Genomic DNA, 17,704 nt, shown 5'->3' on the forward strand with positions numbered 1-17,704 from the left:
GGCCGAGCGTCTGCCACAGTATTTTTCCAGCCACATCCTATCGAACTTACTACATGAACTAGTTCCCTCATCCCACGTCGAACGCGTAGTCGTTCTCTGTGCGCGGCGGACGCTTCCAGCCGCTCAGGCTGTCTCAACTGAGGAGCCACCGAGGTCGTCAGCGGGACCTTGGGTCCCCATCTCTCAGGTGCCCCCCTGCTGTGTTGAACTTGACGTCTTCGAAGCAAATTACAGTGTATAACAACAACTCACTACCGTCCCGGAGCGCGACTGACGGAGGCACTCTGATTGTGGAGTCTAGAACAATCCACCCTTCCATCCCTCTTCCTTCCTTTGGGCGGAGGGGACGACACTTCCTGCGAATTCTGCATGGCCCGCGCAATGGATTTCTCCGAGATGTATTCTGGGTAGCGGGTGCCCCTGTGTATCTCTGGAATGTCAACTTAACCGTAACCAGACCACCCCATCGACTCCCAAAGGCTCGGAATGGGACCGGGTGCGGTGACACGATGATCACATCTGAGCATTGACAAGCAACGATGTGCAAATAATACACGCTTGCGCATCTCGCCAGGCTTATATTTTATCTGTCCAGAGATCAGCTAGACTTCGGGAAGTTTAACTAACTAGTTATTTGTTACCTAGTCTGTCACTGCTGTGCCCGTGAGCCGAGCGGTGGGAATTCGAACACTGGATACTCTGAGCTAGAAATAGAAACGAAATCATCGACGGGAGCCGCTAGTGGGTGTTGTCTTGCCTTGAGTCTGTATCGTTTGGTACTCTTGGTGAACGAACGACTCGCTGGTGAAATCCTTCTTCAGGGTCTGTGCGCACCTGCGACGAGCCTGAAATAATCTCCGTACACCACGCATTGCTGGTACTGGTTCACAAGCTTCGCGAACACCCAGGGCAGTGGCCGTGGGGATTTGCGCTGAATTCACTATGTACATCCATATACGTCCGACTTGCATAACCTGTCGTATGTCTCCAGATGTGTATAGCAGCCCGCCTTGCAACACTTATCAGCCAGCAGTTTGGCGGCTATCAGCGCATCTCACTAACATGTAGATACCGGCTCGTTCCCATGCCGGCTTTCGAGAACCTTCTCGCCTTTCCTTTGCCCGCATTGTCGTCTGCTTTTCTCGGCTTCTGAGTGTCTTGATATCTTGGCATCCTTTTCCGCTGAGGTTTTGCCAAGCAGATGGGAGAGGGACATATGGAGTAGCTAGAGGGTAATATTGAGAATGAGATGTTTAATGATGCTCAGCAAAGCTGACCATTCTGCCTGAAGTGCCTCCGGTTGCCATGCAAGACAATCCACCTGAAAGGTATCTACGGCCTGGTGGATGACGGGTGGGCCTCTGTAGGATTGGGCAAGTCTGAAGGCACAATTCTAAGACCAGTAATCTCTTGACTCCCACGCTTTGACCAACACTCTGGTTGTCGATTCTCTCCCGCTGTCTATATAACTGGCTGCGCTCTCTCCGATTGTTGTGATGGTGAGACAAAAATCTTGGGAAACTTGGTGGTTCTTTCATTATATCAGAGATGCTGCTCAAGACTTCGTTGACATGGCTGTTGCCTGCAGCTGCTGTAATGGCTGCGCCTCAGAACTATGCTCCTCGCTCGCTTCCAGACTCAATCAAAGATCTTGGCCTAACACAAGTGGTGAAAGATTATATGTCTTTCCCCAAAAAGCCGGATACAAAAACAGCCTGTACTGCCATGGTATATATACCTCTCCTAGACAATTCAAGGGCAAGAGGGTTTCTAATCTGCAATCTCAGTGTAACGCTCTCCGGCATTCCATGCCATCTGAGGTCTCTTTTCCAGGCTCTGAATCTTATACTACCAATAAAGCAAGCTACTGGGCAAAGCAACAGTCTGAAATATCTCCTACTTGCTTTTTAGCCGTAAAAACCTCACGTTCAATAGCTGTGGCTCTTATTTTGTCACAGGTATCAGGCTGTCCTTTTATTATCCGTGCTGGAGGCACTTCAGATGTTCCTGGTGCCTCAAACACTGCTCTAGGAGTCACCATTGACCTTCGGGCTTTCAACAAAGTTACTCTGTCAACTGACAAAAAGATTGCCACTGTTGATTCTGGTGCATTTTGGGGTGACGTCTACAAGGAACTTGACCCCCAGCAGGTGACAGTCGCTGGAGGTCGCGCCTCTACTGTTGGAGTTGGGGGTCTGAGTCTTGGCGGTAGGCTTGGATATTACTTGCATATTTCTGAGCAGTCCATGTATCTGACCAGGTGAATAGGTGGAGTCTCTTACATTGCTGGCCGTGCGGGACTTACTTGCGACACGGTGTTGAAATATACAGTCAGTCAAAATGCCTCTGGTTCTGAATACCATGGTGTATGCTGACAGATGATCTAGATAATGATGGCGGACGGCCAAATTTTAGAGGTAGATCAGCATTCACACCCACTTCTCTACCTTGCACTACGAGGTGGTGGGAATAACTTTGGTGTTGTTCTTAAATTTGATTTCGAGACCTATCCAGTCGCCCAGATGTGGGGTGGATTCCGGTCATACGTTGCCGCAGACACTAAAAACATTATCAGTCGAGGATTGAGCTCCTACAATGCCAATCCAATGGGCAATGAAGACTTTGCTCTTATTACCACCTATGCGGCCCGGAATGGCACTTTTTTCTCAACAGTTGGTCTCAGCAATGCAAAGCCCGAAGCCGACCCCCCTATCTATAAATCAAATTTCCCGGATCTCCTCAAAATCAAGCCATTGGTGGATTCAACTCGAACCACAACTACCAAGGGCATGACAGATGAGTTGGCCCGAAGATTACCACCAGGCTTGCGCAATCAATTCACCACAATAACATTCAAAAACGATGCAGAGCTACAGAATAAATTGGTGGATATATATATGGAGGAAGCCACCAAGCTTAAACCTCAACTATCAACAGAAGAAGGCTTTCTTCCTGCTATTGTCATTCAACCAATTCCAACAACAATAACTTCCAAGCTTAAGAAACGTGGTGGTAATGCTCTTGGTCTTAGTGAAAGTGATGGACCTCTCATTTGTATGTGTCTCATTCTCTCTCCTCCTCTTTATCATCTGCTAATACTCAATAGTGGTTAATATTTCCTTTCAATGGTCTGCAGTTGTTGATGATAAAGTTGTTCTACCTGCAGTTCAGCGAATTCTTGAGCGAACAAAAGCATGGGCACAGGCAAGGGGGCTCACACATCGCTACATTTATCTGAATTATGCAGCGCCACTTCAGAAGCCCATCACCAGCTACGGGCCAGAGAATGTGAAGAAATTGCGACAAGCACAAATGAAATATGATCCCCGGAAAGTTTTTGAATTAAATCAGCCAGGTGGCTTCAAGCTCAACATGTAGGATCCCATTTGAATTTTCTAGGAGCTGGGTCCGGTGGTAGAGAAAATGCAGAAGTGCACCGTTGTTTGGCTTATATACTGAAGTGCCTCGATGCTATATATGTATATATGTGTATGTACATAGGTCCGTAAAACACATGGGATCAATATCAGGGATGGCAACATTCCAGGTTCTGCAGCTCTGTATCTGTAGTTGGTAGCTTCTTTAACTCTCATAGAGGAAGAACTTGGAGAAATTAAGCTTTTGTTATATAACTACACTAGTTAACTAACTAACTGGTCACGTGATAACTACATAAGGTCACGGTTATCGATAAGGCCATGCTCTCGAACGCGACGCGCATCAACAGCGACCCGAGTTGGAGGCTAAAGGAGTTCATGTCAAGCCCAATGGCGCCTCCATCGGACGTCCAGCTTTTGCTATTCAATGACCTAAAATTCTTCTTGTCCGCCACTGTGCCACAAAGATCATGGTGTGCTGAACAAATAACAGTGGGTAGGCTGATTGTTACATAGCCAAAGGTGCTAACTGCTTCCAGAGCCACGGTGGGAAAGTCGTGCACCTCGAGAAAGCTGCCGACATTTTCCTCGTTGATAATATGAGAAAAGACCTCCCACAAGGAAGGTTAGGCCTATCCTTCTCGAATCTGAGGCTGTTCATTGACGTGCCGTGACTTGCAGCTATTCTTTCAAGTTCATAGATCGCTGTTTACGCGCAGGGAAGCTGTTGGATCTGGAAGACTTCCGTGCAGGGCCCGCACCCGGAAGTATTCGCCCTGTAGGGTCGATATCTACTCCCTCCAAAAAGCAACGGGCAGGATTCTCAGCAAAAGACGACCAGATTCTATATGATTGGGTAAAGCCTTTCGAACAACAAGGTGGCCCAATCAGGGGAAATAAAATTTATCAACAACTTGAACAACAAGTATGTCTATTCGAGAATTGCAGCACTCTGATACTAACATGAACGCCAGCATCCCCAACATACATACCAGTCATGGCGAGATCGGTACCTACGAACAGTCAAGGATCGTCCACGCCCAGTGGCTAGGGAGGACAATCCTGGTGGACAGGCTCCCTCTATTGCATTGAACTCATCAGAGTCGAGCAGAGAGCCTTTAGTGCCAGAGGAACATTCAAAGTCACCGTCTCCTCATATCACTTCTATTTCCTTCTCAGATTCCGAGGAAGCCCGACTGTTCCGTATGGCGCCCCAAATTATAGAGATTGATACCTCACGAGAAGCTGAATTCTGGGAAGGGTTTTCCTTGGTAAATGTATTTCAACCTCTTAATAGTCGCCTGATATCACAGCATGCCTAATTTTCGATGTTTCAGACCCGCCACACGGCATCTGAATGGAAAAGCTATTTTGATGCAAATGTCCGACCCAAATATGTCGCAGATTCTAAAGAACCAGAGGCATCATCAAGTCAGCCCGCTTCTCCTTCTTCTGCCAGAGTCTCTCAACAATCCAGTGCTCTATCGCCTCGAATAGCATTGTCAACAAAGACAATCATTCCTCCACCCCAGGTTCAAGGTTCAGATAACGGAGATGCGCCGCTTATACGTATGGCATCCAACTTTACGGGGAAGAGAAAACGCAACTCATGGAACGATGGCGTGCCACATGATACCACCAGTGGAGATGAGACTGAACTTCCCTCCAGGAAACGACAGCGAACGGCCAAAGATACAGAAATATTCGGTAAAGGTATAGTACAGCCTAGCGTATGGAGACACGGAGTGGAGCGAGAATCAACCATAGCTTCGTTGTCAGATACCGAGGGAAATACAGCTAGAGCACCGAATGGAACTTCTCCCTTTTATGAAGAATTGCCGATCGAGCTCGCTGGCTCAGCATCTAGAGACGCAGTGCCATCATCTCATTCATCAGCCAATTCGTCCCAATCCAGTGAAAAATATGAAACTGCTCTACAAGGTCAATCAACCCAAGCGATCTTTGCTGATCCCTTACAACATTCTCAGGAACTCGATGACTTGCTCAATGGACCGCTGCCGAATATTCCAGATACAGCCGAACCGCTGGATATAGCTGAAGATGAAAAGGAAGTTCAAGAACTAGATGTATGGATTGAATCAAGACTCAGAACAGGCAGAGCAAAGGATGAAGACCAAATCACTCAGGCACTTTCATGTACCTCCATGAACCCTTTTGTTGCCGATATAGTACTAGACTATCTCAAGGAGGGTAAGGCCATTCCAACCGACATACCGGGAATATGGACCGAAGAAGACGATCATCTATTAGTCACCGGAAATCATAATGATGTACTTAAATTGCAGAAGAAACATGGTGTCGAAAATGCCGATATACGGGGAGAGTATTTGAACAATGTGCGGCAGCTGGAGTTGGAAGATGAGGAAGCTTCAGCCAGCTCACCAGTTTGTTGATAGTAATGGCCCAAATGTTTCCCAGCTTTCTAAGTAACCCCCAGATTGAATAACGGAACAAGGAGGCCGAAAATATCCCTTGGAATGCGCTACAATATTACTTTGTTATGAATAATGAGTACAGATGTCAAAAAGCTCTCGGAAAAAAAGAGAAACAACAGGGCAAATTCAATGACCTAGTTTGAATAGCAGCCCATGTCAACAAATTCCATTCACTAAAGACAGACAAAACAACACCGCATTTCACATTGAAGTATAGGAAAATACACATTTCCCAGGAGAGTATGAAAATTGTCCTCCGAGCAACATGTGGAAATGATTTAAGTTCATGAACCAATGACTATCAAATAAATGACTGTTAAGGACCAAATACCAGGTTATGGACTGATTCAGCATACCAGATACAATCCATATCAGTCTTGACAATTGAGGTGTCTCGACGGAGTCGGTAATAGCAGGATCAAACGGCCATTATACCTGTTGAATTACATGCTTCTGGAAGGAGATCAATTCGAAGCGCAAAACCTACTCCTCTTTAAATACCCTGAAGCAAGTACAGTCGTCAGCCAACACAATCACGCAAATCTATCAGGTATGCAACATACAAATTACTCTCATAAAACCTTAGCATCTGAAGAAAGTTAGCATATCAACGATGATCACACCAAGATATTGGGTATATATATATACCTTTTGCGGACATTTTTCATAAGCCTGAGCTAAGGACACTTTTGATCTCTTTCCATTGTCGAAGGCTAGCAGCGCATATAAGTTACTGTTCTTCCTAATGATGGTTTCAACTGTTTCGACTTGGCTATCCCAGTTGCTCCCTTCAGGATACCAATTATGAAGTTCTATAGCATCAGATGTTCCGTTTACAATATCAGGTGATTTTTTAGACTTTTTTGCGGGTGTTCGTTGTTGCACTGACGCGCCCGATTTCCGTTTCTTTGAAGGTTTTTCCGGGCGGCCTCCTATTCTCTCAAAATATTCTTGTAGAACTTCCTGGGCACCCTCCCTATACAGAAAGTTAGAGAATATCAAGAGGCCAACGCGAAGAAGATATTACAGGTTTTCTTCGGGCTCCTTAGTCATATCACTGGGGTCATCATATCCTTTCCATTTGACTAGGAACACCAGTGTTCCCTAAAAACTTCAGCTTCCGTTGAAAAGGAGGTTAAGCCATATATATCGACGAACCTTTTTCGCAAATTCGTGACTGACGATCTTTTCAACGACATATCTAGCAAGATTAGCCTGGTTCGTAGATCGAACGGTCTTCATAGACAAACACATCACCCCCTTCCTCCTCACTCTCGTCTTCACTTCCTTCAGCTCCCGTACTCTCGTTTGCCTTATCTGTTTTGGACTTTTCATCATCGAAAGGAATTGATTCCCCCCCGGACTCGTCATCGCTGAATTCAACTGGAGCTAACGAAAAGTTAGGAAAAACAGGCACTTTGCAGCTACAAAGAGCTTCGTAGACTTACGAGGCATAGTGACTATATCAGTCTTTTTCAGAGGATAGGATTGAAATGATGGGAATGAGGTGTAAATGAAATGAAATTGCAAGCACTTATTCTGATCTCAAGCGGCGCAAAAGGATTCACGCCGCTGTAGCTTGTTCTTTGCTGTTTCGCGGCGCGGAAAGTTCGCGTTCACGGTGTCTGACTAAGCGCGCTCAGAACGCTAAACCAGATCTGGCAAAGAGCTCCTCCACCGAATTTCTTTGCGGGCAACACGCGCAGACAGTGGAGTTTCTATACCCAGATCAACACCCTGCATCTCTTTTTCGCCTATTGCTGAGATTGCTTGCTTTGATTTGGCCTTGAGGGTAGCTGTTAGCCTCAGCACATCAACCGCTCAGCGGTTCAATTTCAACATGGCAATGCGTATGGTCAATACCCCTCCACTAATTGAACCCTGCTGACAGCTTTATGTCGTAGAAATTGATATGTCCCAAGGTGGCTTACCGCTTTTCCCCTCCGGAATTGTATTTTCTGACATCTTTGACTGCAGCATCTGTTATGAAAGACGAGCAAGGAAGGCCTTTCATCGTCGTTCGAGAGTACGCTATATTTTACCCTACCCCATCTAAATAACAACTGAGTAGGCTCTGTGACACAACTCTAATATGCACGTTATAGCCAGGGAAAAAAGAAAAGACAGCATGGAAATGATGCTGTTAAATCACACATCGTTGCTGCAAAAACAGTATCCAATATTGTAAAGACCTCCCTGGTATGTCGTCCTTTTCCTACCTGCCCCTGATTGGGTTTGGAAGTGCTCACTCTTTATAGGGCCCCCGAGGGCTTGATAAAATTTTGATATCACCTGATGGGGACATTACTGTTACAAATGACGGAGCGACCATTCTTTCCCAGGTTCGTCCCAGTCTGTTCGCACATCACCACCCCCACTACTAAGCAAGACCTTTGAGTGCAGATGGAAATCTCGAATCACGTTGCCAAATTATTAGTAGAACTTTCGAAATCGCAAGATGATGAGATTGGCGATGGAACAACTGGCGTCGTCGTACTCGCAGGCGCACTTTTGGAACAGGCTGCGGATCTTATTGACAAAGGAATTCACCCAATCCGCATTGCTGATGGATTTGACCAAGCTTGTGAGATTGCAGTTGCACACCTTGATAAAATTAGTGATGAAGTGAAATTTACCCGAGAGAATCAAGAAAACCTTTTAAAAGTTGCGAAGACGTGCCTCGGTAGCAAAATGTATGACTACGGTTTGGATCTGTCTAGCTTTCTTCGCACGAGTCTAGAAACTAATCGACATTTTACAGTGTTTCTAAGGCACACGATCACTTTGCCAAAATCGCAGTCGATGCTGTTCTTTCCGTTGCGGACCTTGAAAGAAAAGATGTTGATTTTGAATTAATCAAGGTTGATGGTAAAGTTGGAGGATCACTAGAGGATTCTCTTCTTGTCAAAGGTGTGATCGTTGACAAGGATTTCTCACACCCACAAATGCCAGACGAAGTCAGAGATGCAAAACTAGCAATCTTGACTTGTGCCTTTGAGCCGCCAAAGCCAAAGACAAAGCACAAGCTTGATATAACTAGTGTTGAAGAATTTAAAAAATTGCAGCAATATGAAAAAGACAAATTCTCAGAAATGATACAGCAATTGAAGGACACTGGAGCAAATCTCGTAATATGCCAGTGGGGATTTGACGACGAAGCAAATCACCTTCTCCTTCAAAATCGACTACCCGCCGTCCGATGGGTTGGTGGACCTGAAATTGAGCTAATTGCCATTGCTACAAATGGTAGAATTGTCCCACGCTTTGAAGATCTAAGCCCAGAGAAGCTAGGAACTGCTGGCTTAGTGAGGGAAATGACATTCGGTACTACCAGAGAAAAGATGCTGGTTATTGAAGAATGTGCAAACAGCAGAGCAGTAACCGTATTTGTTAGGGGAAGCAATAAGATGGTACGGCACCCTTTTCAGAAACGATACTTTGCTCCAATCTAATTTCATAATCAGATTATTGATGAAGCAAAACGGTCTCTACACGATGCTTTGTGTGTTGTCAGGAATTTGGTTCGAGATAATCGTGTCGTATATGGAGGTGGTGCCGCTGAAATTGCTTGCTCACTTGCGGTACAGGACGCCGCTGATCAGGTGAGGCGAATACTTACTCTTATTTTTACATTATATTAACGACATTGCTTTTTTTATAGTGTCCGGGCCTAGCCCAATATGCCATGCGTGCCTTTGCGGATGCGTTAGACGCCGTTCCAATGGCTCTAGCTGAGAATTCCGGATGGAGCCCTATCGAAACCCTTGCAACCATCAAATCACGACATGTAAAGGAAAACAATTCAAGGCTAGGCGTTGATTGTATGCAGACCGGAAGCAATGGTGGGTTAAATTTTGGGCTTCTCCCTCCTCTATCAGACATATTGGCTGACCCCTATAGACATGAGAGAGCATTTCGTCATCGATCCATTGATTGGCAAACGAGCACAGCTTCTACTCGCCACTCAATTATGTCGGCTTGTTTTGAAGGTACAAAGCCCCATATAGAAATGCTACCCAGCTGAGCTTTCTGCTAATTGCCACTCACAGGTGAACAATGTAATTATTGCCGGCGATGATGATCAAGAATACTAAAAGCCTTTCAATTTGGGGATACAGTTTCAAAGGAGCATTAAGCTGCTGGTTTTGATTAGTACATACATTAGAACAGTATTAGAGAACTGGTGCTTAGAAGAGCTGCTCAAAAAATGAAACTTCCCCTTAAAACATACAGAGCAAATCAAAACTAGACTCTCGACAACGCAACAAATACTCACACGATTGTCAATTTCAACCGTACTCAAAGCATCGTTCGCATTACACTCAATAATCACTGTCATACTCAGCTTCACTGCCATCACTACCCTCAGTATCGCTTTCGTCTGGTGTCATCGCCTCTTTTTTATCTTGCTTTATGATCTCTTCAACCTCCCAGTTTTCCTCTGAACTCGAACCTAGTAGATGCTTGCTGACCTCATCCTGCTCTACCTTATTCTCCCCTCGTTCTTCGCCAACCCTCCTCCATTTCCTCCCGGCCAGTCTCTTCACAAGCTGATTAGCGTCCTGTAAACTAACCAGTTTCCTCTTCAGTGGGTTATTCACGATGATATCTTGAAGCATGCGGTACATTCTCCCATCCTGACGATTATTCGACAAAAATCGAGGTCTATCCTCATCCTCTCCTTTGAAAGGCTCCGAAAATTTCGGTTCAGTTGTGTGGTAATACCAGTTCCTGTAAATAGAAGAGTAGACACAAGGCGTTCCATCCCAGAGCTCTGATCGCTCCGCCTCACAGATTTTGGAGGATCCTTGTTTCAGAGATGCGAGAACGGCACTGAAATACTTGTTTTCAGATAATTCCAGAGGAGTAGCGCCAGTGGCATTCTCCAACAATGCGAGGCTCGGATCCATATCTAGCATAACGCGAACCAATCTAGTGCATCTTCTTCGAACAGCTTGGTGAATTGGATAGTTCCCTTCACCGTCAAGAATGTATAACTCTTTTCCACCGGTGGCCTGCAGCATAACTTGGAGCATTTCTGCTTGCGAATTGTCGGCCCCGGTGAGCCATTCGGCCAAAGGCGTCTGCATCCCCCACGAGTCTCTCTGGTCTTTCTGTTTGTTGACGTGCGATCGCTGGGCTGCAAGCAATTGGAGCACTTCCTTGTCCAAAATGGCTGACAAAACCCCAAACAAACTCGTTGACTTAAGAATGGTATTCTTCCCCGATGGGCAAAGAATGAAATGTAGAAGGTTACGGCCGGCGATATCTCGGGCCATTTGGTCTGCCCCAGCCTTAACAATTGCCTTTGCTGCTATTATTTTTCGTTTAATAATAGCAACATGGAGAGGCGTATAGCCATCTTTGTTTTTGGCATTTAGAGAATCAGGGATTTTATCGATCAGTAATTCAACATGAGCGCTACTTTGCTCCTTTTTAGCGTTGCTAAGCACCGCACAATGAAGTGCAAGTTCCCCTAATGATATTGTGAGCTTCATGTTCTCGGAGCTAAAAATGTCGAGGCACTTACTTCGAGTGTTCAACCAAGACGAGAGGACTCCTTCAAACCCTCCAGGAACGTTAGAAAACGACATTAGCCGCTTATCATCTGCGTACGTAGACGCAAATTGTTTGTACATCTGATCCGGAGCATCGGTGAGTGCCCATTTAATAGACTCGACATTTGCGCTGAATGCGGCGTGCAAAAGCAGACTTTCCTCCACTTCCGAAGAAGAGTACGTCCCATGACCATTCTCAGCGGCCCAGTCTTCTCGTTTTCTTCCGTAGACTGTGAGTCCTTGATAGTACTGTAACACTTGTCAGAATATATCCCAAAGACAGGGGAGGTTTGTCATACGTCAGGTTTTGAATCCGATTTAATGCCCGCTTTCTTCATCAAACTCTTGAAGGGAAATTGGACTCCTGTTTTTGCGATAAGGTGGCCTAATATCTTGGTGTAGCCTCGTTCCATCGCCAGTTTGAATGGAGCATATCCGACAGACAGAAATGCGGGTTCTTCCTCCTTGTCTTCTGGCTTTCGATATTTCAGAGTTTGGTCAATAATAAAGTCCAAAATAGCCAAATCATTCATCTCTACAGCAAATGATATTAAATCCATTGTCCCCTTACGCCATTCTGTGCACACATCATCCAAAAAGCCCTGGACAAACATTAGTCGACAAAAAAGCTTCATGAAAAAAGATAGAATTCGTTCGCAGATACATACCACGCTTGTAATCCGTTTTTTTCCATAGGTATATGAGCTCAGTGCCCTACCATAGCCTGGCGCAAGGTCTTTCACGGAAGGAGCCACAAAGATAGACGGGTTGCAATAACCAACAACAAGCTGTCTTGGTGGGGTCGAAGATTTGACGATGTTGCCCAACTCTCTAACATCATCAATAGTATGCTGTTCGTCAACAACATTAAAGCGAACGCCAACTCCATGGTTATCTTCAGTTTCTGATTCGCTTTCGGAATCCGAGTATTCACTCTCCAGTTCGGAATCGATCACAACTTCGTACTGCTTGTGGACTGGAGCTTCAGTCTTTGGAACATATTGCGCTTCCACAATTTCAAGGACGGTCTTAGCCAGCTCTAGATGGCCGCGCGCGAGAGCGATCACAAAAGGGTCAACGCCGCGTTTATCACAAACAGACACTCGGAGAAGCGCTTCTTTTTGATCAGAGCTTCCTGAGCCAAGTGTAAGTCGTTTAAGCTTTTCAATATCATCATCCCAAGCAGCTTCGAATCTATAATGCCGTTAGAATAAAGAGTAAGAAAGAACGGCGCCAAACTGGGAAAGGATGAACATCGAAAAGGGGTTAAGCTGTCAACAGCTAAGGGGACATACAATTCCATATAGCCAGGATTATCCACTGGTCCAAGCTCGTAATCACGAAAAGAGCAAGTAATGGAGAATTTCTTATCTGATTCAGTATCAGGTTCTTCCGAGTCACCTCGACGACTATGGTTCCGGTGCCTAGATTTCCCCTTAAAGTCAGGATGCAACTCCTGAAACGTTTTGGCATCCTTTTGGATCAATGTTTCCTTAATTATTTCCAAAGCTTCCAGCTCAGCTTTAATCCATTTTGCTTTTGCGTCATCATTTTTATACTTTTCAGCATTATTTTCAAGTCCCCTCTCGCGTTTCTTCTTCATCATCTCCACCGCATGTTTTGCCATATCTAGCTCCGTAAGAACAAACCTGTGCTCATAGCTCCCTTCTTTTAACCCTTGTAGATATACTTCATCTGGCTCCAGTGCAGGGGGTTCAGGAGTGATCGGTTCTCCACGAAGGTTATTGTCCCGTTCCGGATTTCGCAAAAACTCCAGTCTTGAATTAATTATGTCAAGAATAGTCTGACCATTATCCGAATTTGAATACTTGCTGGTCAACAAGGCGTGGGAATCTGGCGTAAGCGCGTTCACATCTGAACCGGCATCCAACAGGATTTTGATAACTGCAGGACTTCCAAACTGTGCTGCGACGACGATCGGCGGCGCAAGGTGATTTTCTAGTGGTGTTGAATTGTTCTTTTCACGACGCGCCCAGAATCGTCGCAGACGTTCGCTTGACGCAGACAAACTTGCACCATGTTCTAATAGCTTCTTAATCATTGGACTACCTCTAGATCTCGCGGCAGATGATAACGGTAGTGAAGCGTTGGCACTGTAGCCAGCGCCCACAGCTGGGTGATTGATTGCAAGCTGGGCAGCAGGTCCATCGAGTTCGAATAGAGTATCAATCAGCTCTGTTTCGCCCTCCATCACTATGGAATGGAAAGCGGTGATATGGTTCATATCTGCCTGTGTCGAAGATGCACCCAGTTCTAAAAGGGTGCGCAACATCCGTTTGGAATCATCAAGGGGATGGTGAGTTGCCAAAGCCATAGATAGTGTCACATGCTGTTTGGAGTAGTATGCCGGTTTCCTCCAGACGATGGGTTGAGCGACATTAGCACCAAACTCGGTCGCAAGGATATGAACGATGTCGGAATGTCCGTTCAACAACGCCAGATGGAGAGCGCTGATAGGTGTATCCCAGGAAAGAACATCGACATTGTCGTAAAAATTGGGTTCATCATCTTCTTCACCTTCGGCTTCTTCAGGCGGGTTTTCATATTCAGGAGTAGACTTCTTGATCACGACCATCGAACCCTGAGTTGCAGCGTAAGCTTCATCACTCACACTTTGAACAACAGAGATGTCATCGTCCTCGTCCTCGTTTTCATCCTCGTCTTCGTCCGCGTCTTCGTTATCCTTGTCAGATTCTCCAGCAGCCGGGGTTGCCGGTTTCTTTTCGTTCTTCTCTGCATGCTCCGCCTTATTCGCCTCGCTTTTACGAAGGATGGCTTTCAATATCTCACCGTTTCCACGAGCCGCTGCTAGGTGGAGAGAAGTATATCCTCCAGCAACTCTTGCAATAAGTCGTGCTCCATTGTCAATGAGGCATTGTACAACTTCAGGAGTACTGCACATGATCGCCAAATGTAGAGGCATTCTCCCAGTGTGGTCGCGTTGGTCAACATTAAACCCTTCTTGGGCACAACATGCTTTGACAACTTCGACATCGTTGTCCACGATTGCCTGACATAGACGAGCAGTGTCCCCAATGTATGCCATTTCCGTCCAGTCAGAATCCGTTATAGGGTTAAAACTACCAATGGCTTGTCTACCCGGGTCATCTTTCATAAACTGAACTTTTCCAGAGATAAATCTCTTACTTTCTTCTTCTGCAACTTCAATCTCCTCTTCAGTGACTGGTTTAGGGCAGAAACCACAGCAATCCTCGATAACGTGCTCAACCGCACCAAAGAATGCAGGGTGTCTATGGAGATTCACGGTCCGCTCTTTTGACTTGTTCCATTCAGCATTGAGCAAAAGATCTTTTTTATAGAGCAGTTTTTCAATCTACAATTCATCCCAGTCAGCAAGTGAATAAAAATGACCGTGATAAACCTATCTACCTTTTTGGCTGTATATTTTGGACCATACGGAATAGTGAATGTATGATAGTTCGAAACATCTTCCTCCTCAACCCACTCGGCCACATCCTCAGGTTGGTATTCCTTAAGATTTCCTTGAGGGTTACGGTAGAATTTTTCTTTTGTCGAAGGAGGTCTGTCACGCTCGGAACGGCGCTGCTCAACATAACTGTCTCTAGCCCCAGCCGTAGGAAGCTTCTCCATAACTAGAATCCGGGCTAGACCAACAACATGACTGAATGCCCGTTCATAGATTGTTGGGTCAACCTTCGAACGATTCAGGTGTGGCCAGTATACTTCGAACCCACGATGTGAGTATTTAGCAAGACGGTTTTCGTATGACGGGGACCGTCGAGTCAGGTCAATAGTATTGGCCTGTGTGACGAAGGAGGCCAGGGCCCGCGGACTAGCCCATACTTGAGAGCCATCGAAAGCAGTGCAAGAGCAGTCGACGTCAAAGCCAGTCAGAATTTCCGACACACTCTTGTAGAGGCGGAGGACAATCTGGACATGACGTGTAGGATACTTTGATGCAATTGTCAGAGCATTCTTGGTGCGAATGACCTGGTCCAGTTTGTTAGATTTAATGATAGATTCACATGGGTATAAAATCGTACAGTTGTCTCTTCCAAGATGCTGTCTCTAATACATTTCTCAATCCGTTTAATTTTTTCAATGGCCTGTTCTTCGTTCAATCCATAGATGAACAAATCAACATCGGAAGCCGGAGCAATTTTTTCATGATAAAATTCCCTAAAAGAATTATCAGGCTGAATCTGATATAAAGTACTATTAAAAACGCCTCATACCGTTGAGCTTTGCGAGAAGACTTGTGCTCCTCAGAAAGAGGCAAGAGGCAAGTCGTCACGGCACTTCCCGCGACGACCACATTGCTCCAGTCCAAGTCGACCAGAGACGATTCAGAGAATAGCCGAAAGTTGTCCTTGAATTCATTAAGAGAGGGGACAACAGCAAACGATCCCTCTTCCCTACGGAATGTGGAAGTCAGAGGGAGCAAATACTTCTCACTCTCCTCCGTAGACTCCTGTTCCAGGTTCCGGGCCTTCACTTTCAGATGTTCCTGGTCGCCAGCGTAGATGGGAACAACATTGACGTGGGGGTCTAAGAGAGCCTCGTTTCCTGGATCTTGTGCAAAAACCTCACGCAGTTTCGACTCGTAGGCCTTATAAGGAGCCAGGCAGTCACCATCCAGGATATTACGGCGATTCTGTCCTCCCAAATGAGGGACGAATTCGCCCAAGGGGACTGCGAGGCGTGGAAGCTCCATTGCCACTTAAACAGAGAAAAATGATAAGGGTATTAGAAACAGAGGAAAAGGATATAGTGATGCACCTATACCTGAACAAGACAAATACTAATGAAGCCCATAGCAGAAGAGAAACGCAGGGCTGGAGAAGCGGTTTTTGAATGGTCTGAGGTCAAGCCGCAACGCTTGATGTTGGAGAGCTAAGTTAGGCACCCGTAGGCAGCACAGCGGGGGAGACATCGCTGCTGCTAGGCAGCGACCGTCGTCGACCCGCGAGCCAGCGCGAACGACGCCGAAGCCTGGAGATGATGCGAGGCTCGGATTGGCGAGGACTCTGGAAGCGCGCTTGGCGGTGCAGGCAACTTATCCACATCGCTCGTTTTCACACCCGAACCGCGGCGGAATGACGGGTCACTCGTCGCGCGTCGTGGTGCGCGAGCCCGGACGTGTCGTTGCGATATTGCTCTCGTCTGCCTGGAGGACGTCGTCAGAGCATCAGGTGTATCAATCAGCTCCCCCGTACTCCGTACAGAGTAGGTAACTACCTTGCTAGGTAACTATAGTACTAACTACGGAGGGCGGCGCGAACTCGCGTTCTGGCGCGCCCGAACTGGCAGCCGGAAAAGACTCCCCAAGACGGCTTAGCGAGATCTCGCATAACAAATCTCCTCCTTCGCAGAGAGCCTGTTTAATTATCAGGCGAGTCTCCCGCACACCCTCACTAACTACTACTCACGCCCGTCCGTCCAGGCACACCAGACCACCTCATCCTCGCGTCCGACGCGAAACACAAGCGAAAAAAGCTCCAGCCCACCCCCCCGGGCCCCCCCCCTGAACAGCCCCGTGGCCCTGGTACTCGGCGCGCTAGGGAGGCCTTCCCCGAACGCTATCGAGACCACCATAGACGCCCGTCCGCCGCGCCGAGCCATCTCGTTTCGAGCGGGCCAATGGGCCCGGCGCTTTGACCCTCCCAGGCTTGGTTGCGTCTGGACCTGGTCAGGGCTGGACGTATCAACTAAACTACCAGGCAAACGAGGGCTTGGACGAGCAAAATTCCAGGTGGGCGCCGTCAGTGGCTGGCTGTTGGCTGCTTTGGGTAAAAGGTTGTCATCTCCACTCCTGTGCCGTTGATGCTACCGTGACGGGAGGGTGCTAAAAAGAGAGAGAGAGAGAGAGAGAAATATGGAGCTCCTGGCGGATCGTCAGCATTATTTGCAAATGAACCCCAGCGGCCTTGGTGGCTACGATTATTTTACTCTCTGCTGACGAGAGGGTGTGGTGACTGAGGCCTATTTCGTTGGGCGTTTTTCGATGACGACCTCATCAAAGCATCATCTGAAACCTATGTGGGAGATTCCTCCCCTCCTCCTGTTCCTCCTCTGCGACGTATCGCCTTAAGGGAGGAATCCTAATCAAAGTACTCCGTACCCCATAGACTCTCCTGGAAAGGAGCGCCAGTCGTCATTCAATGACTTCATCCTTGGTTGGAAAAAAAATAGAAAATAAACGTCCTCGAGCCCCATCGTAGGCCAGAGCCCTACTTAGCCTTGAACAAACTCCGTACGGACTCGGCACAAAGAACATCCATACATACCTGTCACTTTAGTACTGTACCTG

At 46.6% G+C, this 17,704-nt stretch overlaps 5 protein-coding genes across 5 annotated transcripts; 3 read left to right on the forward strand and 2 right to left on the reverse strand.

Moving 5' to 3' along the window:
* Positions 1-1,596: 1,596 nt before the first annotated feature.
* Positions 1,597-3,378, forward strand: LOZ57_006595 (uncharacterized protein; the record flags this gene model as incomplete). The annotated part of the gene is made up of 5 exons (XM_049255610.1): positions 1,597-1,728; positions 1,788-2,208; positions 2,269-2,330; positions 2,388-3,054; positions 3,107-3,378. The coding sequence occupies 5 exons, from the start codon at positions 1,597-1,599 to the stop codon at positions 3,376-3,378; spliced, it is 1,554 nt and encodes a 517-aa protein (XP_049105434.1).
* A 320-nt stretch (positions 3,379-3,698) lies between these two features.
* LOZ57_006596 (uncharacterized protein) lies at positions 3,699-5,791 on the forward strand (the record flags this gene model as incomplete). The annotated part of the gene is made up of 5 exons (XM_049255611.1): positions 3,699-3,869; positions 3,917-4,002; positions 4,059-4,302; positions 4,352-4,654; positions 4,715-5,791. The coding sequence occupies 5 exons, from the start codon at positions 3,699-3,701 to the stop codon at positions 5,789-5,791; spliced, it is 1,881 nt and encodes a 626-aa protein (XP_049105435.1).
* Positions 5,792-6,316: 525 nt separating this feature from the next.
* Positions 6,317-7,288, reverse strand: LOZ57_006597 (uncharacterized protein; the record flags this gene model as incomplete). The annotated part of the gene is made up of 7 exons (XM_049255612.1): positions 6,317-6,335; positions 6,397-6,422; positions 6,482-6,809; positions 6,861-6,937; positions 6,992-7,034; positions 7,084-7,222; positions 7,282-7,288. 7 exons carry the CDS (start codon positions 7,286-7,288, stop codon positions 6,317-6,319), a joined length of 639 nt encoding a protein of 212 aa, XP_049105436.1.
* A 385-nt stretch (positions 7,289-7,673) lies between these two features.
* Positions 7,674-9,927, forward strand: CCT5 (T-complex protein 1 subunit epsilon; the record flags this gene model as incomplete). Its single annotated transcript, XM_049255613.1, has 11 exons — positions 7,674-7,683; positions 7,738-7,755; positions 7,811-7,859; positions 7,939-8,032; positions 8,092-8,175; positions 8,237-8,526; positions 8,595-9,243; positions 9,298-9,435; positions 9,495-9,675; positions 9,734-9,822; positions 9,883-9,927. 11 exons carry the CDS (start codon positions 7,674-7,676, stop codon positions 9,925-9,927), a joined length of 1,647 nt encoding a protein of 548 aa, XP_049105437.1.
* A 228-nt stretch (positions 9,928-10,155) lies between these two features.
* LOZ57_006599 (uncharacterized protein) lies at positions 10,156-16,108 on the reverse strand (the record flags this gene model as incomplete). Its single annotated transcript, XM_049255614.1, has 7 exons — positions 10,156-11,309; positions 11,364-11,640; positions 11,691-12,585; positions 12,687-14,746; positions 14,803-15,384; positions 15,438-15,573; positions 15,630-16,108. The coding sequence occupies 7 exons, from the start codon at positions 16,106-16,108 to the stop codon at positions 10,156-10,158; spliced, it is 5,583 nt and encodes a 1,860-aa protein (XP_049105438.1).
* Positions 16,109-17,704: the final 1,596 nt, after the last annotated feature.

The sequence above is a fragment of the Ophidiomyces ophidiicola genome, assembly GCF_022830035.1.
Source record: "Ophidiomyces ophidiicola strain CBS 122913 chromosome Unknown scaffold_47, whole genome shotgun sequence".
NCBI lineage: Eukaryota > Fungi > Ascomycota > Eurotiomycetes > Onygenales > Onygenaceae > Ophidiomyces > Ophidiomyces ophidiicola.